The following is a 24,341-nucleotide window of genomic DNA, read 5'->3' on the forward strand; positions in this document are numbered from 1 at the left end:
GAGCCCAGTATTCATGGATCTTTTTAAACTCTTAACATTTTGATAAGGTACAATAATTTTTACTTAATCAGCAGAATGTTCATCTACAACATCTGATCATGATCCAAATCATACTTGCCTTTTTTTAATACAGAAATGTCACAAAAACATTTCTCCAGCTAGACGTTACTCCCTTCAAACACTCTTTGCTTTGAAAACAAAACCGTACCTTTTTTCCTGGATCAAGAGTAAACTTGAGTTTTAGCTAAAAAGGAAGGAAATGAGAAAAATCTTACAAGCGGAATCCTGACACAATATACAATACGAATACATTTTTTTTAATGCAACATGCAATCTACATGAAATTTTTTCCAATTACTAGTTCATGTAAAGACAAACAGGTCCTGTTGGGTCTGAACAGATGAACAGTGGCCAAGGATTAGAGTGAAGGGAAGAAAAGGAGAATTAAGAGATAAGAACTGTATTTTCAGTGAAATCCCAGTTTTATCTTTCATATCTACTCCCTGGCATTAGATGTACATCAGTAACCAAAAATCCCAGCCCATAGGGATTCAGACCTGCATCTTCCATTTCAACTAATCCCAAAACTCTGCTTAAATAACATACATGCACTTATGAGGAAAAAAAACAAGTCTCAGCCTTCATGTTTCATCTTGCCTTTCTTCATCAACAATAGGATTATGCTAACAAACCCCAAACACATTTTTCCTGAATATTTTTTAAAGTGTACTGTATCAGTCCAATGGACATTATCAGGGTGGCATTTTACCAATACTAAAATCATTTGCAGAAATTAACACAACTAGTCATATCTTAGCACCACCTCTGTAACTGAAGATTACTGTTGGAACTTTTTATTCTCAGTGCTTCTTCGAGCATAGAATAAATTCATGTTTTATTTTGATTGTCTTCAAAAATGACAGTGTGTCTTCTTGCTGGCAAGTCAGCCAGTTTTTGTAGCACCAATCAAATGCTGTATATAAAAAAATATAGTAGAATGTAGCATTTAGTTTTATAATTTAATGTTTAAATAGAATTTATTAGGCAGCTCATTTTTCTGTTTGAATATATTTTTTTCTTTTCTAACAGATAACATATCACGTGGGAAGACAGGCATCTGAATACACAGCAACTTGGCATAAAACTTCAGATTTTCTAGACAAAAATAACCTTTCCACCTAAAAATGCATCTAGATGTATTATTACCAAGTCAAACTAGAAGAGTTATACAAATATTTTAAAAGAAACCTAAGCCAGTAACTTTGTCTGAAAAAGAGCAGAACTCATTTTAGTGTGACTCATATTCCTAATTTTAGTAAAAAACCTAAACTACTCTATTCAGAATTACATATGTTTATATTCATAAGGGATAAAAAAATATTTTGTTAGACTACAGTTATCTTAATATACTTTTATATTTATTACAAAATAAACACTTCCAAAATAAACACCCAACTGAAATCTAGAGTAGCAGAAAACAATAACTCTGCTGGCAATGTAAGTCAACATCAAACCAGTATCTCAACGAAATCTAGATCAGATCTGAGTAGTCAAATTTGACATGACATTTAGGCACACGATTTCCCAGAAAGTAATCGTTTCTGAATGTTTAGTCACCATGGGATAAGTGACCACTTTTTTGTCTATTTGTTTAAATAAAGCCAGTCTATTTATAAGCACCATTACTTGAATACATTATTAAGGAAATAAATAGTAATTTTGTGCATGCTCCTGTAGCTTCATCACTATTTTATAGTAAAGCTAAGGCAAGCTAAGAGCAGCAGTGGCAACACCACTCACAACAGTCACATACCAAAAAAAAAAAAAAAAATCATTAAGGATTTCCTTAACATCAGTAGCAAGTACCAAAGGCCAATGATAAAGAGACTCCATTTTCCAGCTAATCCATACAACCTTGAAGGGGTTTTTGTTCTGGAAAAGTGCCAGTGTAAGAACATGCATAACTGGGTTAAAAAAAAAAAAAAATCTGATCACATATTCAGTATCAACTAGGTTTTGAAAGCTGTTTTGCAAGACAGAACTTCAACTTGGCCCCAAAATTTTGGAGCTTATTTTCCTCCTTATTGTTCTTATTTTTAACACATCTTCTTAGACAAGCTTATTCAAGTGACCCGAAAAAAGCCTAGAGAATTTGAAATTGATCTTTGACTGAGTCTTGGGCATTTCTGGGTTGTTTTTAAATCAGATATATAAATAAAACAAACATTCCAAGTTCAGATAAATGGGGCTGGCAAGCTCTCTAAAGCTGCTCTTTGCATCAGCAGCAGCTTTAGGCAACAAAACAGCTTTTCCCACCAAAGCAAAAATCAAGAAAAAAGCCAGTTGTGTAATTTCTTTTCAAGTACACTTCTGTTCTTTAGTAAGCCAACAGTGTCACAGGTTTCTGTACTGTTGACCTGAGCCCTAATTAAACATAACCAGAAAAAAAAAAATAAATGGTTGCATGTTTTGAATCTCCTTTTGGCAAGTACAACAGTGCAATGTTAATAAAATAAGTAAATTTCATCCAAGGCAGAATAATTAAAAGACATGCTGTGCTCTTAGTTAAAGTGCTAAATCCTCCAAGCTTTAATCTGTAAGTTATTTCATAATAAATACTCAGTGTTATGTAAAGATAACAAGAAAATACTACAACGTAAATTGGACCAAGTTTTTCCTCAAAACAAACTTAATATTTATTTATATCAGTTAAACAGTGAAAGATTTTAAAATGCATACTAGACATTTTACATATAAATTATAAAACAGCTCACAATTTAGGTTAGGAAAAGATGTCTTCAAGAATCAAACATACAGAGTTAGGTCCTGTTCTAAAGAGCTCACAGTTTGTGTCATGTTGGAAAGGAATAGATGAGCAGAACAAAAATTAAAATTAGACTGTTTATTTCTGGCAGTCACTACCCACCTCTGTCTTTGGGCAACATGATAAGACAATTTGTTTAGTCATGGAGCAGTGGAAGATCTTAATACAATAGTAGTTTCGGGATCCTGTGAGAAGAACTGAATATGGGGAAGATGCGGTTCATTGTTCTTTCCAGTGCAAGCAAAGAAAAACAGCAGACAAGAGGCAGCCAGCAAAGGGCAAGACTACAAGACATGGAGGTTTAGGAATTAATACAGTCCTGGGTTATGTCCTTAAATTGTAGTTTTTCTGGATTAGATGGTATTCAGGATGGGTACCAACCTCCCAAAGTTCAAAACTGGCAAACCTTTTGGGTGTGCTTTAAACTACGAAGGAAAGAGGGAGTGGGAAGTTGTTATGTAACTCAAATGATCCATCATGTGCTTCCAACATACAAAGTAAGGCAGGAGATGGAGTTCTGAAACAAAAGATGAAGAATAAGAAGAGTATTAACCAAAAGTATCTATACACAAAAGCAAAGAGAATGGAAGACAAGCAAGAATTACAAGTCATTAAATCATAATGTAAGGCCATGGGAAAAATAAATAAATAAATAAATAAATAAATAAATCAAAGACCTCTACCACACTTTCAAGAAGGGCACAAAAACATATTATGCACCTTCTCACACCACAACTGATGTATATTTTTTAGAGGACATTTAATGTCTACTTGCCAACAACTGGAAGACCAGCAACCCACCCAAGATCTCAATCTTCTAAAGCAAATGACCAACTACAGCTGCATGTTCTACAGCCTTTTTTTTTCATCTTCCAAGATGTTAGACCTTGTCAATTTGGGGAAGGAGATGTTAAATCCAAAAATGCATATGCCCACAAAACTTTACATCTACAAAACAGGAAAAACTGCCAGGTGAGCAAGCGTACTTAATGCTTCCTAAAACCTACTGAGTTTGTGACAATATTGTAATCTAAAATCTCGAGTCACAATTTGTAACATTACTGTGAATTAGTTAAAACACAATTATTCCTACTGATAGCCAGAATGTCGTGTTGAATAGTTCACTCAAGATCACACAGAAATGAGGCTGTAGAATTCCTGATCTCATATTTAGTTTGCCTTGTCCGTCACAAGTTCCCCGGTTAAATGGCCAAATGTTAGTTTGCGTGTAGGTCTAGTAAGTGGTATTTATTAATCAGATTACAGCATATACCGTTATGAAACATATCTCTGCTTTACATTCTAGATACATGGCTTTTTGTTATAAAGAGACAAGTGTTTACAGTACCAGATACAAAGAATAGAATGAGGAATTCGAGTTCTCTATTCCTGTGACCACAGATTAGATTCAGGAACAGATAGAGCAAGACACTTTCTCACAGATCCCAATCTTCGTTCACTCAGGATGCCAGAACTGCACTTGTGCTGCCAAGTAGGTCATGCACATTGTTATTTAGTCTTCACCGTGTATCTTAATAAGGCACAAAATAGCCCAAATTTACATTCAGAGTTAAAAATCATTCAACAAGAGTAAGATTTATACCCCTCAGCAACTGCATGCAGCTGGATACAGACCAAAACAAATAAAGCACTTTTTGGAAAAGCTCTATTTACTCACTTCTAGTTGCCATGTTTTCTACCCTTAAGATATATTAATTACTCCTGCTAAAGAATTAGAATAGCTTTCAGAGGAGTATACTTTTTATCCTGTGACAGAACAATCCACCTCCCACTTTAAACTGGAATATGGACATGGACATAATCTCTAAACCTTGGTCAGTTACAGCAGCCATATGTTGCTCCCTATGTAAAACAAGACTAATAATGCATTTCTTTAAATCTTAAGTAACCTAGCTAATGTCTATGATACATGAATGTATATAAGTGAGAAATGCTGCTCATGCTTGCCCATGGCAGAAGAGGAACATAACCAGGATGTGTCACAGTTCCTGGATTTCTGAATACACAATATAATATTGTTTTCTTCAATTTAGTTGCGTTAGAAGAGAATTAGAAATGATCCTCACAAACTTTTAAAAAACAGTGAATTTTTGCACAAAGGCAGCTTTTTGACTAATTGTCACAAGAGAAAAATGCCCCAAGTTTTATGAACTTGAGTTTAGATCAAAAAATAAAGGAAACCCAATTAGAGAACATGCTGATAATGCTGCTTGGATAAAGAACAAATAATGAGGAGGCAAAAAACCTACCTTCCAGAAAGATTTTTTTTTTTCCCCCCAGGTTATGTTATAAAAAGACAATTCTAAGCAATGCTCATTTTTCTGAACCTCAAGTCATAGTGCATGCAAAAGATTTAAATATATCCAAAACTGAACTGTGATAGTTCCTTCTTCACACAGATATTATTACTATCAAGAAAGTACAATAGCCAGAAAACTTAACATCACTTTTTTTTAGTATAAAGGAGACACTAACTAAGAATAGGAATTTAGAAACAGTGACCAAGGTAACTAAACATAAATGGAGAGGAAATGTAAAGCATATTGCTACAAAACTATTCAGATTTGAAGACAGACAGTTTGTAAGGAGCTTTTTTCAGCAACAGAGAACATACTAAAAGCCACCATGTAGAAGTACAGTAGGAAATCAAAACCAGCTAGATGTTACATGAACAGGAAAAATTGAGGTTATACAGCTGAACAGAACGCTACAAAGATCTCATATAGTGAAAAGAAAAACTTACAGAAGAAATGGAAAAAGAAGAAAAAAACCACCTTTCACTCACTCACAAGAGAAAAATAAAAACAACAGGAAGGCATAAGACTTAGTGTGTGGTCAATAACAGAACTAAGAATTGCAAATGTCATTAATTAAAAAAAAAAATATATATAACGGAAGACAAAACTACTTTTGTTTTTGATGGTCTTCCCTTAAGAATTATTAAAAGAATGTGACATATGATGTATTTCTTTTCCTAAATCACACAGCCTTCTAGAAAGTTTTGCATATCTCAGACTTTAGGATCAATATGAGATCAATTTATTTCTCACAGTACTATTCCTATTCTATAATTGAGATAAAATTCTGGCCTTACTAATTCTGAAACCAGTAGCAAGACTCCTGTTAATCAGGTCAGGATTTCGATCTTTATCTTCCCAAGTTGTCACTTGTCTCCTTCCACCTCTTTCTTGGTAGGGATTTACTGTTTCAGATTTGAGTTGCAAAAACTTATAAATCCTTGACACATTCAAACATGAGGAGCTTGAAAGGGACACAAGATACTGAAATCCTGTCTTGTGACCCTACTGCTTAGCACAGGTATAGTCACCAAGAAATTTTCTGCTGGTAAGCCAGAAACATCATATCCATTAATGTATACAACTTTAGGCTGTAATTAGAGTCGACAGTATCTAGAAAAGTCACTAGATGTCTCAGAAGATATTGTCATTAGAAAACAGTATACATTTATCAACCTCTTCTTTCCCCACAATTCAACAAGTATTCAATTAAAAAAAAAAAGTATAGTTGAAACTATTCAAACAACTCTTACAAGTACAATTAGTTTTCAAAACACAAAGGCACAAGATGATGTGGAGAGTAAGTTCTGTGTCGCAGTGAGACAGACTGAATCGTGCAAAAGGTCTTTTCATCTCTGGGCTATGAAATATGCATAAAGTAATGAGAAAAATCTTTGCGAAATTAAATATTTCAAAAGATAGAAAAGAGATTCAGTTATGTTGCAGCCCATTGAAAATCTTTTTAACTCTCAGATAACAGACAACAAATAAGTACCATATATGAGGGCTCCTGTTCTACAAATACGGTATTCCCCTATAAAAGGAGCACTAGAAAGTACAATGCAGGCAGCTCAATCCTTTGTAAAAAGATTCCATTACAAGTAGTAATCATTATTGAACCTTTCAGCCCAGATGTAATTTCTTACATGTTACAACAAGCTTCACATGCATTGTGAATTTCAGCCAAGGTTGATGAAGTTCAATAACTGGGCTAACCAACCATGTGTACTACTCATTACAGAAGTAATAAATAGATTCATCAAAACGGACATGAAAAAGCAGTATGAACATCTGACACCCTTTTCAGGTTACTCAATAAGAAAAATAAATTACAGAAGTCTGAGAGGACCTTTTAATATTTACAACAGGCAACAAGTAGACAGTTGGAGCCTGACGTAAAGCAGAGCAATACTAGTATTACACAATATTAAGCCAGAGTTAAAACAGAGTGATGGCACTCATGGAAAACTCAATCGCTATCACCTACCATAAATTTTCAGAGTACAGCAGTGTACATTAGACAACTGTCTTCTATTAGCATCAAACTTTGAAAATAATATCTTTTAATAGTTTTTTAATTCTTCGAAATACATCAGGACAAATCCCTGACTGACAGCTGCTAACATCCTGCAACAGAATGAGTTAGAAGTTCCACCCCACAGGCACGTTCCCCTCCATAAACTCTGTTTTTCTACACCAATAATAATCTATTCTGGCCAAAAATACACTTCCTGCAAGATCCAGGCTCTCCTGGAAAAGCACTGTAGTCTCACCTCCCAAAAGCACTGGTACAAGAAAATCCATGCCTGCTACAAGGTTTTGGACTTCCACAAAGAAAATACCAGGGGAAAAAAAAAAAGTGAAGTGTAAGTTTATTTTTTAAGGTGTGTTTAAGCAAGAAGCATATAACAAAACTTCTACACAGACACGAACATTTTTATGGTAGGGCTACTCATGTGGTTTAAGATAATCCATGCCAAGTTTAGTTCACTGCACATGGACTACAGGACTTAAATCCAGACTTGAAATTTTCAGTACCACTTTTCCCATGAATTCTAAATTTTAAATGGGCTTAAAACCAAAACTTCATTGCCACTGTTTCGCTGGCGAAGGATGGCAAGAAAACAGTTCCTAAACAACATAACTGTGCTCGGAGAAGACGCTACTGTAAAAGTTACATCTGCAAAATGATGTTTTTAATCGGGTAACTTATTTTTCTCATGAGAGGTTATTTTATTCTAGTAGGACAAAGCTTACAGACACTGGCTGCACCCAGACCAGCCATGCCTTTCTGTTAATATCCTTTGCTACTTACGACAGTGAAACTTGTGATACACAGAGCCTAGAATTCACAAAAAAAAAAAACACACCAAGGAACAACTTTTTCATGCTTTTAAAAGCCCAGTAAGTACAAAAGTATCCCATGAAAACAATCTCAAGACTTTGCCAAGAAAAATAATCCAAGGTTATATATTGCTAACCTTTCTGTCTACCTCACAATAACTCTTGAACCCAAACCTCCATAAATAATAGCCACTTCAGTTCTCCACATGTGAAACACTTCCAGCATGAAAATGTACAACCATGCAAAGGCTGTAATAATTAGTTCACCACAAGTTATGCTGTCTTAGCAAGAAAATAAGACACATTTCCTTATCAAAACTCCAGTATTCTCCTTCTCTCTGCACCATCGAGCTACAACTGAGTTAGGTACAAAAATTCTTCTTAATAAAAACAGGCAGACATTTCAACTTATTAAACCATGGGAATTCATGCATTTATGAAACCTAATTTTGATTAAGACAAATTCTTTTCACTAAATTGCAGAAAATATCTAGATAGTAGGAAGAGATCGTTCAAGAAGTATTGTCACAAGCTTGCTCCCCCTTGTCACATCCCTTTTTTCTGCTCTCATAAGAAAAAGGAATGCAAGTAATAAGCAATTACTGGAAAGCAAACACCTTGCTGTTTGTTTGTCATAATGAAACATAAAAAAGAAGTTTACACTTGGAGATCTTTGAGAAAAGTTAAAATATGAATAGAACTGAGAAAAATAACAATACAGACTGAAACCAGAGATGTAACTTTTCTTAAATATTTTTTCCAAATATAAACTACCCAACAATAACAGGCTTCCTTTTTTTTTTTCCCCAAGGCTAACAAAATTCCAGTATTACAGCATAAGAAAGATTCTAAAACCCTACAATAAACCATGAAGTGAACCTGAAACAGAGGACTACCTTGAGCAGTTCCTTTGCAGGCAGTCCTGCCAGTTGTATGACCTTTAAATACTATTTCATCTGGAAACACACTAGAGAAATTAGAAAATAAACTCTGTGCTTTTGAAGAAAAATGTGCACATTTTTCAAGGAAAATTTGCAATCTAGCTCAAAAATAGAGCTGAACAATTCCTTACTGACAGATTCAGACAAACATCTGTGGGCTTAGACCACCAAACTCCATGCAATACAGTGAAAGACAACGAACATATTTAAGACAGTCAGACTAATACTATGAAAATGAGAGTCCTCAATGGTATTTGTAAGGGTCTGTTTTATTCCTCCCATATGATCTGAGTTTGACTTAAATGAGACCATTCACTGGTCTAATTAGGATTCAGCAAGTGTTATCTTCTTTGTGAAGGCTGATAAAGCCAGCCTCAGTAAAATGTTATGTTGCCCACAAATAATCTCAGTAACTTGTGCAACTAGAAGAGTTCCCCATATTCACAGAATTCTCTGCAGCTACAGACCAGTCAGTTTTTGATTTCTTAAGAAGGTGTTTTTGATCACACTTTTCCTAGCTCTCCATGCCCAATAGATTTAGGACAGAGTGGTGAAAGCTAGCTAGCATCTATTAGAGACCTTAAATGATCTTTGTGAGAAATTCAAATAAGTTTTAAAAGATAATTTTGTTCCTCTTATGAGCAGTAGCTTCAACAGCCATTACTCAGCAATCACTCAGTTGGCATAAGAAATGCAAAGGTTAACCACACCTGCCTCTATCAGGGCTCTGATTCTGCTTTTTAACTACAAGAAAGACTCCAAACAACACTAATATGGGAACTACTCAAACACTACTACACAACATACAGAAACAATAGCTCAGAAATCAGGAATTCAGAAATTCTGAACTTATGCAATATATCACGCCCCCAGTAAAACCAACTTTCATTGGCTTCTGCCAGCATGAAGCACAAAAGCACAGAGTCAAAGCACAGCAGTCTGGCCAGACGTACTGTATCATTTATGTACAGCTTCACTTATTCTTTATACTCCTTTTGCAAACAGAAAAAAGTAAAAAGCTACCAAAAATAACTTCTTTTTTAATACAATAAACGATGACAGAAAAACAAGTATCTTGGGATCTCTCTGAGTTAATGTGAGCACCGTATGCTTACTGAAAAGAGAGATCCCGAGCTTTCCAACAGTTTAAAGTTCTATTTCCACCTTGACAGTATCAGATCTTAGAAGCTATTGTTCCCAGAATTAACACAGTTAACCCCACATCACTGAAACTTTACCTTTTTTTTTTTTTCCCACTAAGGGAGACAGACAAGCTTCTGGTACTTTGGGAGAAGAATGATTTAAGAGGGGTAGCCATTCTACATTGCTCACAGATGTAAAGTGTTCAAACCATGTCCCATATGAGAGAGATTTCTGAATTAGGTGCAGGTGATACAGTGAAAGGCACATGATAAATTGCAGAGCTACATAATTTGTATTTATCACAAAAGCACCACCATGTGTGAACACAATCTAATAATCTACATGTTACCATGATGATTAATAATAAGTAAATTATCAAGTTATACATTGCCAAAAGTTGCATAGGCTCTATTCTGACAGTTGAGCTCAAAATGGAGTTCTAGCTTTAACTCTCTTCTCCTGATTTCATATACCTGATCCTCAAATATTGGCTACATTTGTTTAAGGAGATGTGAATCAGCCATGGGTGTGGCGTAAATCAAATTAAAAAGAAAGAGGGAAAAAACCTACCTGCTAACTGTATTTTAGAAAAGAGAAAACAGGATGCATTGCATTTCCTTTGTTTGTAAAAACATATTTTAATAAAACATGTCACCTGCTAAAATTTACTAGCCATGTTAAGCTATAACTTAATCAGATATTTAGAGTCTACGAGAGAGAGGAATAAAATGGGAAAAACTTCGGTTTATCATTTATAAATTATAGGGCCAGTTACTCAAAACAACTTTTTAAATCATAAAGCAGATGTTTAATTGTGATAAATTATACGCATGTTTCCCAACCTTTTGCGTCAGTGTGACAGAAGCTGCTAATACTGAAGTTCTGTACAAGAAATAAAAGAAATAAGATAACTTCTCACACCAAAAGTACATGCAAACCAAAAGCTCACTGAAGCCATGACTCATCTTTTAAGTACTAATTAACAGTATCTAATATAAAACTTTTCACCTGGCTAACGCCTCTTCATTGCATAGTAATAAAAGTGCCAGAAAAAAAAAAGATAATTCCATTTAACCAAACACTAACTGAAAATTATTTTGAAGAAATAATCTAAAACATTTCCACAATTATAAAATTACATGCTTTACTCTGGCAAAACATAATCCAGAAAAGCAATATAGCAAGCCACATTATGACTGGAGCTTCTGGACTTTCTTCAGTATTCAAAAAAAATTAAGCTGCTCAAAGCCAAAAGTGGTTTTAATTTGCTTGATAAAATTTCTTCTTGTTCTGGGCATCCCTTACAAAAGCAATTAACAGACTTCTTCTGACCTTCATATAGCAGAAAAATTAGAACTGCAGTCTGAGCAATCGTTTTGTTGTGATTATAAATAGAGTTTTGTAATAAAATCTTGGCAAAGCATTAAGAAAAATCCAACTTTGTGGAATCTGCCTGACTGCACAAAATATGCACATTTTGCCCTTCCATAATATACTGCGATACCACTTGCGTTTCGGTATTCATGCATACTCCGGCAGTCACAATGGGTTGGACACAACTGTACCCGATACAGAAAACAGAACATGTAGTTTCAAGGTCATATAGCTATATGAATCTTAAAACCAGATAGCAATATTCATACCAGTCATAGAAAATCCCATTAGCTACACAACCATCTCCCTGATATTAAAACCAAGTAATATTACTTAATTTTTTTGTTTTGAGGAGATTGCTTACACGTGGAGTTGAAAATACCACATATTTTTATAAAGTTAAACCTAGACGAACAGCTAACATGCTTTTTGAAATTTCAAGTTCTAGCCCTAATAATTAAGAACACAAACAACAAATTCACAGGAGCATTTACCAAAAACAAGAAAAAGCACCAGGTCGCTTTTGTTTAGCGTTTTCAGAGAGCAACACAGCCCTCTAGTGGAAAAATTTGGAAGTAGGACTTCATTCATCGAAGCAGCGTGCTAGGGAGTGCTTTCTCTGTAACCTTAACTGATGTTGAGACTTTTAAAACAAAAGAAATCACCGCACACACAGAATGGTATGCTATCTCTAATCTCCCACAGTGGAACAAGTCTTACGGACTTTAAGAGAACAAACTGACAATTTACACTTCTCACGCTTAAACGTACATAGAACAGTAAGTTTTCTAAACCAGAAAGATTGACGCAACAAGACTAAACTGTTCGGTAAGTCAGTCCTACTTCTTTTTACTACACCAGCTTTATTGTCACCAAAAGTTACCTCAACGTCTAATGTGATATTCAGACTAAAATTTTGCTGGAGCTTAAAAAACAGGTAAGAAAAACATCCAGAGAATATTTGGACTGCACTGTCAGAAGAAAAAGCTTCCAAAATAAGAAAAAAAAAAACATTACTAATAACTCTTGATCTGCTATGATCTCTAGATATTGTAAGAACAGATTAATCATTAATCTTTCCCAAACTGCCAACGAAAACTAATGAAGTGCTTATAAATCTGATTTTTTTAAGTACATTTTTTTTCCACACTCTTTGCAGCAATTTTAAGGACTAATTTAAGAAAGTAGGTCTGTAATAAGGAAATTCTTACAGTCCATACTCCTAATCAGTAAAAGAAAGAACCACAGAGCAGTCTCCCCATTTTATACACACATTAAGACAAGTTAAAGGCAACAAAGTAACATTTGAGAAGCCAGTACCTTAAATACCACTAAAACTCTTACCACTGCTGAAGTCATCCAAAGTATACCCTCAGTAATTAAGTAAGCATCTCTATTTTTCAGAAGATGAGATTTTTCAACTATGAGGAAAAACAAAAAAACCCCATACGCACACAAAAACACCCCACCACACCTTCCTGGCAAGCTAAGTTAGATTTCTTGTATTAGATTCACAAATAAAGTCAATTAACTTATCATTCCATCTTTATTGATCTGTTTTAAACTTTGCTATCTTAAAGCAGTGCATATGGCCAGGGGAAAAAAAAAAACAAAAAACAAAAAAACCCACAAAAACACAACACAAAACACAACAACACAAACCAAAACTATGCTCATCCATCTTTCAAGAGATTCTAAGCATTTTCAAAACTTTATCTTGAGCATCTAGCAATGCAGTAATTGAAAATGCATTTTTCTGCATTTTGATAGACTGCAGTCTACCAACTTACACTGCAATCTTTGTTCTACCCAGCTCAAAATATTTCTCAACAAATGTACAGATACTATAAAGGCAGTGTCAAATACACCATTGAAACTAACCTTAACAACAATGAAAGGGCCAAGTGATTTTTTTTTCTTTACGTTATTAAGTACAAATGCTCAACAAGCAATCCATTCATTTTCAATCACCTTCTACTTAATGGACAGCAACATTTCCTTGGAAATATTTACATTTAGACTTCACACATTAGTGTTCTGAAAACACAGTGATTGTTTGCTCCTCAAAATACTCAGAGAGGTAAATATTAGCTCCAAAATATAGAGAGTTTAAAAGGAGTATCTACAACACAAAGTGGAGCACAGCACTGACATCCTAAAGTTACTGGGAAATAAGCTCTGAAACTGGTAAGGTTCTGCCTGAGCTAGCTAATTTGTATTTCCACATGGAGCCCCAAAGAATTATGTAGATACACCAAAGCTCACAGGAACCTCTACATTTCGATCCACTATATGACACAGACGCTTTCAAAGCAATAAGCCAAGCGTCACAAAACATGGCTAAGACTTTAGCTAAGGCTGATACATTTTAAAGACTCAGGCAACAGTGCTTCAAGAAGAGTTTTTAACTCTGCCAATTATGTCCTAATTAATTGGACAAAAACACTATTAGCCAACCTCAAAAGGGGAGCATTCCCTTCACACAAGACCAAGGAGTTTAAACATTGTTTTTCTCCAAACAGGTCTATCAGAAGTCACAACCAGCACAAGCCCAGCTCAGATGGTATCTTCTCTCAGAAGCCCTTATAGCTCTGAGAGGAAAAAGAACATAAATTATACAAGTGTAAATCCTAGAACTGCTTTCTCTTTGATCCACGCTCCACAGCAATTGGTAAGCAGTATCAGACACAAAGCCTAGGACTACAGCAACATTAAATGCAACATGGTATGCAAGAGTTTAGAGTTATATGGGCCATAACACCACCTTAATCACATATTTGCTACATCGCCTTCATAGTTTTGGACTCCTTATGTTCCAACATCACTAAGCAGCACAAGCTCAAGGTTAATTTCACTAATGCTCCCACTCTTCTTTGTATGCTTCTGACCCAGGGTGATATCCTGCCCTCACCTACTAATAGAAATCAAGACAGTATCTATGTGTATGTGCATATATATTTGTGAATGTACCTCACAAGAAAAACAGATCTGGTGCAAGGATACTCCTGCTTACTTGTGATCAATCCAGATGATAAACTAAGGGAGAAACAGGAGAAAAAGAAGTCTTGACAAAAGCATCATACATATTGGATTAATCTTTTGCCATATATAAAACACTTCCAGCTCATTCAGCAAGTCTGAATGGTACTCTCCTCCTGCTGAAGGCAAATTATTTGAGCCTGGGTAGTTCTTAAACATTCTGAGACGGCACAGTTACATACAAAGCAATTTCTACTGCTGGATGCAATGTACAGATATACTGTACCAAGAATCTAGAACGTAAACCTTACTAGAAAACACAAATTCCTGAGACAGGTAAGTACAACACTTGCTGCCCTAACTGCAATACCAGTCTGCAGCAGATGATGATCCAACGACAGCAGGATATGTGCTGTTAATGCATAAATTGATGTAGTCCCACCATGAAGAAAACTGCAAACTACAAAAGGGAAAAAAAGATTAACAGTTACCTGGGATTTAGGTAGAGCTCCTCATTTACCAGGAAAGTTCAATCTAATACTAAACTACATCAGTGTTTTAATATTTGTGACTCCTCCACATATTTAAGCCACAGATTAAGACATAACCTGTGCAGGCTGCTGAGTGAAACTTCAAACAGCCTAGAAAATTAAGTTGGAGAAGAGATTCTATCTTATGACAAGAAAGGCAAAAGCCCCTAACCACTAAAGCTTCATTATAAAACGAAACAAAAGCAGCTAATTAGAGTAATTCACATAATCACCCACTATAGAAGTAATAGTAAGTAACAGACACCTACACAAGCTGAGTGTCTAAAAGGATTTATGAACCTGTTAGAAAATACAACTAACAAGGATTTCAAAATGTCAAAACCATATTTTTTCACCCTAAAAGACCATCAAATAATACATTCTGACACAAGTTCATCAAGTTGACTTGAAAACACCTTCAGAAATAAAGATTCCACAACATCCTTGGAAAATTTTTACCCAAGTTTACTTCCTACCACTAGAAAATTTTTCAGAATACTTTATCTGAACTCCCCTGCAGCCATACAAACCTTACTCCTTGTCCTAGACAACAAGATCAGAAAAAGAGACTTTCCCTTTGACAGCTATCTTTCACGTATTTACATAATGTAAAATGCCTCCATCAATATTTTTCTGGTCAAAATAAGTTGCTTCAGAACTTCACGTCTTCCCGGTACCTCTCCTCTAATCCCCAGGTTCTACACTTTTTTTCTTTTTTAAAAGCACCATACGAACCTGAACAAAGTTTTCAAACTAAAGGTTTTATATGGATATAATGCAAACAAAGTTTGAATACCAGAAGAACACAGATATTTAAACAACAACTGATGATGTCAAAGTAGCCTGTAAGATAAAGATTGCCATATTTTACACTATGTGGAATGTTAACGTACCTATTCCTGAATTTGCTCCCGTGATTATAACCACTTTTCCACTCAAGTCACGACCCTGGAGTATTTCCATTGCAGTACTGTTTCCATCGTATTTTTGCCTAGTAGTAGGTTTTACCGGATTATCTTCAACTGTAAAGGCCAGTCTTGGGTCAAGGTAGGTAGTCCTTTTATTTATGTGGCTGCAAAAGAACACAAACATTCAACTGCTTTGATCCTTCTATATTCTGCATTTAGATTTTAAATGTATTTTAACCACTGTTGTGTACAATTCCAGTGGATTATTTAAATTCCCAAAAATAATTTTTTTCAGTTTTGTTAAAATGATCTAAATTACTTTTTATATCATTTTTCTGATTGTGACAGTGTCCATTAATTATCATATTCACATACTTCACAATACCATTCTGAACTTCACGTGAACCCCTGACATAGAAAGCAGAATTTTGTCAAGGGAAAAATCCCATTATATTAGGGAAGATCAGGTTATCTTAGGAGCACTGTGAAAGGGGCCTACACTACTCCCTTGAAGCAATACACCAATGAGAAATAGCTCAGTACTTTTTTTCCTCAAACAACTGAAAACAAATAGCTTCATATCCACTCAGCAAATGGCACAATTTAGGTCAGGTTCACCTTTCTAAAACAGAGTTTAAGTTTTCTTCAGACAGTTATCAGAAAGAGACACTAAGCAGCCACATTCAGTATTCAACCCTTAATTATAGGACAAAGAAGGCTACACTTATAATATTATTTTGGCCTGTGAATATTCTTCATTCTACCAAGTTAGTTTAAGATAATTACCCCATTTTGACCCTGCCATTGAAAAGATATAAAAGCAAATGTTCCCAGAAATCTCTTTCTGCTTCTGTGAACTTCTTCCTTCCTTCTCTAAAAACCTTTGCTAGCTCGATCTCTGTCCTCTTTTCTTTCTGTGCTTTAGATTGCAAGCGAGTCACAGCTGCAGCAATTTTGTTTTCATCTTGTGTGTTTAAAGCACTACTGCAATGTTAACAATCAGCCATGAAGTTCTAGACACATTTTTAAAGTAATACTTACAGAGTTTATCCATAAAGGTATACAAACAAAATGAGTCTACATAAACATTTCCTGAGGGTCAGCTCACATTCCGAGATGTGGATTAGCAAGTCATTCCGACCTGCCGCCCAAGCCAGTATTTCTGTGCATACGGAGGAGTTCAGAAAACCACAAACAGGGATCTGGACACTGCTACAATTATAATACCTGCATATGGAATCTGAAGTTGTACTTATCAATTTCTTTGCCCTTCCAGCTGATATTGTCACAGTATCATAACTCAAAAAGGCCACCCAACATGAAACACAGTTGGTCCTACTTGTCCATATTCTACATTTTGACATACTTACTCCACAAAATATACTTGTCCATTTTCATCAGTCTCCTGCTCCCATCCATATGGCAGACCTAGGAAACACATACAACATCATCCTTCTGCAGGCATTAGAGTATACTAAGATTTAAGTTTAAGCAATTTCTCAGACAGTTGTGGCAAAATTCTGCATTATTTCTGTAGGTAATGCAGCTACCTGCTGCACTTAAATATTGGAACCTGAAAGGATATCTGCCCTAATCACACACAACTGCTCTCTAATAAAAGTACAATATACAATAGATCTGGTGCAACTGCAGTGATTTGCATATTAAGTATAATCTAAAAATTCTTAATAAAGACTATTTCATGTTATAGCACAAACTGGCAAAATGCAACCATGCTACCAACTACATACACGTCTATACTGTACACAGTTCAGTATCTATCCCTGATAGAGTAAACAGCAAAAGCATTGAACTAAATGTAAGAAAAGTTGTATGTAACACATACCGAAAGCTGGAAGATCAGAACTCTCAAATATGTATGCGATACATTAAATTGAAGTTGGAAGGACAGATAAAAGAACAAAAATGACAAATCTTTACAAAACAAACTAATATATAAAAGACCCTGCAGAGGTACTTATCAGATAGATTTGCCAGTATTTCTTATCCTGGCTGAAAAGTATTCATTTATAGTTCAATCAGCTCAAAATCTAATGAAAACATTTCAGTTAGTTATAGTCAGATTACAAATGCCAAAAGAAATATGGCTTGTCAAGAGTACAGTACCCCTAAATACACCACACAGAAGCTTCTGGAAAGATCTAATCTAAGGCACTGATCCAAGGTCCTCAAGAAGTCATATACCTTTGGAAGTGTCCTGCAACATTGGCTCTCTTCCATTCTGGCACAAATATTCAATTCGATTAGGGAAAACAAGCAAAATGAAAAGTAATGGGACTTCTTTCTGCGCCAGGGATATTCTCTAATCAAATATATTCTTTGAATAATACAATATAATATAATCCATCTATAAATATTACCTGTTGGGAACCAGGAGATCAGAACCCAATCAGATAATTCCAGACTGACTATATGCTTTACAAGCCACATCAAAACAATCCCTTTATCCTGGAATTAGTACTTTGGCATTACAGAGCAATACAAGAAAGCCATAAAACTGCCAAGTGATCACTCTGCACAGACACAATCACATACATGAAACCCCACTGAAATCAGCTGTACTTGGCAAGCTCAGTTTGCCTAGGTGATTAGCGTCAACTAGAAGATCAATGAGACCCAGTTCCTGTACAAACTCCAACTGATGTTTGTAACATAATCTCAGCTTAACACAAACCTCCTGCAACACGTTTCCTCTTCCCAGACTTCGGATGTTCCCACTGTGTTTTTTCTTCCAAGTGGCTGTAGGGAAAGAAAAGTTTAAGATCTAAAAAGACTGTCTAATAATTTCTCTAGTGTAATCATTTTTTTTTTTCATACAGCACATACAGTTTTTTTAACTTTTTCGGTTTTTAAATATGGGTCAGAAAACGGCTTGTCTTCCACAAAAAAGAAACATGTCAATCCCTTGCTTAAGAAAGGTCAAAACTACTGTTAGAAGTTCTCAGGCTTCCACATTGCCACAGTTCTGAAGGAAAAGTAACTAATGAGAGAGCATGGAAGTCTATAAAATTTAAAATAAATGTTTGACTTTCAATCTAAATTTTGTTGCTTACGATCAGAAGGAAGAAAACACAAAAGTCATTAAAGAAAAACATTATCAGACCCAGAAAACATCAAAGGATGGCGATCCTTGGCAGGAATAAGAAAGCGAGAAAAGAATTTATCAGAAACTAGGAGAAATAACATTAGAAAGTTTTCAAATAAGAAAAACACCTTTCTAAAACTCTTGTCTAATAATACTGATTTGCAAGCTGTAAGGTAAACAGGTCTGGATTTCTGTATGAGCAATTGTAGCAGTGGACAGGAAAGTTTATCCAAAGGCCCTGACTAGCAGACTACATATTTTATGAGTGATAGAAGTATCACATCTCTTATTCTAATTCAGAGATTTTATTCACTTAAATCACTGTAACAGCATTAATATCCTCTACCTATATCATACAGGTTTCTGCACAGACTTATAAGCAAAGTGATGCACTCGAAGTGCTGAAATCAGGTTGAATATTAAAGCCTTATCTTTCATTAAATATTTTAAAATAATAACCAAGTTTTAATATTAAGAGTCAGGCCGGGATTACTTGAAAGCATGTCCAAATTGATAGCTGATCAAGTCTGAAATAAAGACTGACAGCATTATTGAATAACATATACAAATAATCACTAAACTACAGATCTGGTACCAACAGCAATTTACACAGAACTATTTACACCGTGACAGCACACGGTATTACAGGAACCACAGTAACATCTGTGTGACCCACAGCAACACTTGAACTTCAGGATATTCATACGCTAAAGATACAAGATCCCGAGTTCCTTGTGTCTGGCATGAGATACATGACCAAATAAACAGAGCTTGGCAAACAAACGCCTACTGAGCTTTGGTAACTGACTGTGTTCATACCTGACTCATCACAAAGACCTTTAAAGGTCTTAAACCAAAGTAACCCTATTCCTGCTAAGTTTAAAGTTCACATTGTTGATAAATTTTAAAAACAAATTTCCAAAATATTCAGAGTTATCACAGTACAGAGCTTATGTTAAAGGTAGCAGTAGTGTAACACCTCTTCATGTGAAGTAGTTTTAGACACACTGTGCAAGATTTTCAGCCAATAAAGATACACTCAGGTTACTAAATTAAATGGAATTAGTTCAGTTTCACAAGTTAAAAACCAGAACTATTCAATTAATTGTTTGTGTAAAAACTACTCTCAGTAATATGTTATTGTTTTGTAGATTTGCTACTTTCACTTACTTTCTGAAAGAGCTTTTGAAGTCAAAGGAAATATACAGAACTTGACATAACAAAAACAAACATCCAGAGAGAACTGGCAGTGTTTATAAATCAAGTGCGGATAAATCAAAGCATTCTGTCCAGTGTTTGTAAAGCAGAACTTGGGAGGAAGATGTCAACTCACCACAGGTGAGATTGCACTATACTTCTCCTCCTTTTTTGTGGAAGGGAATAAATCTTGCAGCTTTAAATAGACTGAAACAGATTCCACGATCAGCACGACTACAGAAACCACAAGAGATAATTTATAAATATATATTCCAGTAAGTCAGCCAGGCCTGTAGCACATTCCTTTTATAACCAGCGAGGATGCGACCATTTTCAGCGGCACAAGCAGATGGTTCTAAACGCAAATGTTCACTTATTGTCAAAGCTGCGGTTTGCTGAAGAGCTGAGAGCATTTATAGCTTTTAACTTCCACCGTATCTGTTTGTTCCCTATTCCTAAGAGAAGGAAAACTACGAAAACTACAACATCGCGCAAGGCTCAACGGCCCGTGTGCATGAAGATCATCCACAGAAGCACGCGGTGCACGGCAACAGCAACGGCGGGTGACAGCCCGTCCTGCACCCGCGCCCAGGGCTGCTCCCGCAGCGGGCGGGGGCCGGGGCTCTGCCCGGCGGCGCTCGGCCCCGCCTGCCGCGGCCACCGCGGGGCCGCGCACCGGGCCGCGCACCGGGCTCCGCCGCACAGCCCCGCGCTCCGCCGCACAGCCCCGGGCGGGCACCGCACGCGGAAACGGAGTCACGCGGGGACGGGACCGGTCCGGCCGCCCCGCGCGGCTCCGCCCGGCGGCGGCAGCTGCTCCCCGCGCGACGGGGCGCGAAACGGCGGCTCGCGCCCGCACCCCGCGCTGAGGCGGCAGCAGCGCCGGCCGAGCGGACGCTGCCCCAGGGCGAAGGGGCGGGTGGCCAGGGGGCTCCGGGCGGGCTCGCCCTCTCCCTTACTTGGCGTAGTAAACCCAGCCGTCCCTGGTGGTGCGCTCCTCCCAGCCCGGCGGCAGCTCCTCCTCGCTGTCCGTGTCCTCCAGCCCCGCGTACTTCAGCGCCGCCATCGGCACGGGCGCTCCGCGCAGCCCCGCGCTGCTGCTGCTGCTGCTGCTCCCGCGAGCCAGCGGCCGCGCGCCACACCGCCCCTTCCGGCCGGCCCAGCCTATGGCGCGGCGGCACCACGGGAAGCGTCGTGCGGGGCCGCCTTCGGGCTGCGGTGTCACCTGTCACTGCGCGTTGAACCTGAGCGGCCGCGGGCTGAGCTGGGACCGCCGTGGCTGGCACGCGAACCTCAGGTTTTGCGGCGTTTCCAGCCCTCTGCTTTCAGAGACGGGCGCGAATACACCGAGGTGCCGGAAAGCCACGAAAAAGAACTGTTCTTTAAGTTTTTTGCCGTTAGTTGGAGCTTCATGATCTCTGGGGCGAGATTCGCCACGGTGACCGCGTCAGTCAGAGCCGCTCCGCGCTGCGCTGCCGGGTGCGGACGGCCCGGCTGCACGGCGGCGCCTCAGGTGTGAATGCCCCGGCTGCACGGTGGCGCCTCAGGTGCGAACTTCCGCCCGGCTGCACGGCGGTGCCTCAGGTGTGAATGCCCCGGTTGCACGGCGGCGCCTCAGGTGCGAACTCCCGCCCGGCTGCACGGCGGTGCCTCAGGTGCGAACTCCCGCCCGGCTGCACGGCGGTGCCTCAGGTGTGAATGCCCCGGCTGCACGGCGGTGCCTCAGGTGTGAATGCCCCGGTTGCACGGCGGCGCCTCAGGTGCGAACTCCCGCCCGGCTGCACGGCGGTGCCTCAGGTGCGAATGCCCCGGTTGCACGGCGGTGCCTCAGGTGCGAATGCCCCGGCTGCACGGCGGTGCCTCAGGTGCGAATGCCCCGGCTGCACGGCGGTGCCTCAGGTGCGAACTCCCGCCCGGCAGCCGCAGCTGCCTCACCCGCCCGCTGCGCGTGCCCCTTTCCCGCCCTGCATCACCTGTGGACGTAGCTGGAGGCAGCTGCAAAGCGTGCAGCGCTACAGGTCAGTGAGTGGGCAGTAACCCGCAGTAACTCCTGTCCGTCCAGCTGCAGCCCAGGCAGCCGCCTTGCAGCTGTGGCAGATGAGGGCGTGCCTTGTTTGTTACCACTGCTCAGCTGACATGGCATACACCCCTGACCCACCTCACTGCTTTTGATCCCGTACCCGCATGCTGACTTATTCATATCTGCTTATATAACCAAACACAGCTGTCAGCATTTGTGGCAGCATCTCCCCATTGCAATCCTTCGGCAGGTGTTTTAAGAAAAAAAAAAATACAAAACACCCCACAAGCCGAAGCCGTTGTTGGCCAGAGCCTGCGATGGCTGAGAACTGCAGCAGGTGGCGGTGCAAGCCCACAAATGCAGCAACCTGCGCTGACTCCTTTGGGTGACATTCTTATGCGCTGTTTGGGACACTGGCCTATATGGCTCACTCACCCACTAATAGCATGCGTATCTGTCTACAAAAAGCAGCGTGAACTTTTTGCTGCCCTGCTGCTCCCGTCATTTTGCAGGTTCCCCTGAGGAATTGGACCCACTAAATTATCTCCTTCTGCTAGAAATAAAGACTCATGCATCAAGAGCCAGTTTTCATATGACAGTATTACTGGGAGCATTAAAAAAGGCTGTGACCATACTCTCTTGGGTAAAACTTCAGTGACATGCTCACTTCTGGTCTGGGAAGCTGGTGAAATACTCCGTAAGTGACTGTGTGGAGAGATGTCTCAAGAAAACATGTTATTTAAGTCCATGTTTGAAGTACAGAAAAAGAGTGTTAATCTAGGAGCAGTACTGCAGAAGAAGGTAGGTAGTTTTCTTCCTGTTGCAGTCTGTTAGTATTCAGCATCCAGTGTTCCATGAATTATGTTGAGTGGAAATGTGGAAATCGTCTGTCTGAGAGGTTTCCTATCCCAACCATCTGTAGTGCATAAAGTACACCTTATGTCCTAAATGTAAACAGCAGCATTGCAGTATTTCAGTGCTAAGGGTGTACAGTGTGTTCTTTAGAAAGTGAAATAGAATCTTAAAATCAGGTGTATATATGTGTATGTGTATAAAGAGAACCACTGCCTTTCATGTAAAAATATTTACGCTATGAATGAAAAAGCAAAGGCTTTATTTGACTGCACAACATGGATATTAACAAATTGCCTTGAAGTCCTTAGTAAGTGAGTAATATGATATCACAGAAGTCCTATGGGTTTATACTGGTTTCAGTGCAATTTCAGTTTCTACAAAAATATCTGAGAAATCCCACACTTACCTCTTTGAAACTTCAGAATCAACAAAGACTGCAACAGTTATGATACTTTTCACAAACATTTCTTCCCCTCTACTTTTAACCACCTCCTACTTTTCAAGAAGTTTTCACTGGGAAATTAAAAAAGTCACAGTTGATAATTTGATGACTCATGTTATTTACTTAATTGTTTCAAAGAATGTTGAAATTCAACCATTTATTTCCATTTCAAATTCTGGCAAAATGGAAGATTAATTCTCTTTCAGAGGATCAGATAAGTCCTTTGTCATCTTTTCTAGCTCTTGCTTTTTATATGAATTACCTATATATCTCACCTACATAATCCAAATTACATCAAGGAGCTTCATGTGGACATATCAGATTTAGGTCTGAATTCAGTGGTGGTCCACACAAGTTCAGGCTTCTGTCCGTTTGTACTGAATTGCAGAACTAGCTCTGTGGGGTTTCTCAAATGCCGGAAAGCAATGACCATGGTTTCCATCAGAGCAGGACTGTAACTTAAGACACAGATTGAGGCCTGTAACAGTTTTACTACAAATTAAGACACTTTTCAGATCCTAAAATGGCAGGAGTAACACAATCTTCCTCCTTAGCACTTCTTCCTCATCAGGTCTGTGTTAGGAAAGCAAGAAATTGTATAAGAATTGACTGAGTGTACACATTTATCTTTGAGGCATACTGTATGTGCATTGTTCTGGTTGGGGTTTTTGGGTTTTGTTTTTTGTTTGGTTGTGGGGGTTTTTGTTTTGTTGTTGTTTGTTTGTTTGTTTTTAATAAGAGTTGTGTAAAGTTACTGTCCGTTTTCTTGCACTGCAGAAAAAGAATGGGTCTCTGTATTATTACAGTGATCTCAGTCATCATGTTCATTTAGACAGGGTAGTAAATAATCCATTCTGCTT

The 24,341-nt window shown here is 38.1% G+C and overlaps 1 protein-coding gene across 1 annotated transcript in view; it reads right to left on the minus strand.

Moving 5' to 3' along the window:
* The window catches only part of WWOX (WW domain containing oxidoreductase), a 520,377-nt gene extending 499,108 nt beyond the window's left edge, over window positions 1-21,269 (minus strand). The window contains exons 1-4 of the mRNA XM_065640965.1: window positions 21,124-21,269; window positions 18,557-18,621; window positions 17,232-17,289; window positions 15,847-16,025 (exon numbers count right to left, since the gene is read on the minus strand). Coding sequence (XP_065497037.1) covers window positions 15,847-16,025; window positions 17,232-17,289; window positions 18,557-18,621; window positions 21,124-21,230 — 409 coding nt within the window. The 5' untranslated portion in view covers window positions 21,231-21,269. The remainder of the gene's footprint in view (window positions 1-15,846; window positions 16,026-17,231; window positions 17,290-18,556; window positions 18,622-21,123) is intronic.
* Between the last annotated feature and the right edge of the window lie 3,072 nt (window positions 21,270-24,341).

This window comes from Caloenas nicobarica, chromosome 9, assembly GCF_036013445.1.
Source record: "Caloenas nicobarica isolate bCalNic1 chromosome 9, bCalNic1.hap1, whole genome shotgun sequence".
Taxonomy (NCBI): domain Eukaryota; kingdom Metazoa; phylum Chordata; class Aves; order Columbiformes; family Columbidae; genus Caloenas; species Caloenas nicobarica.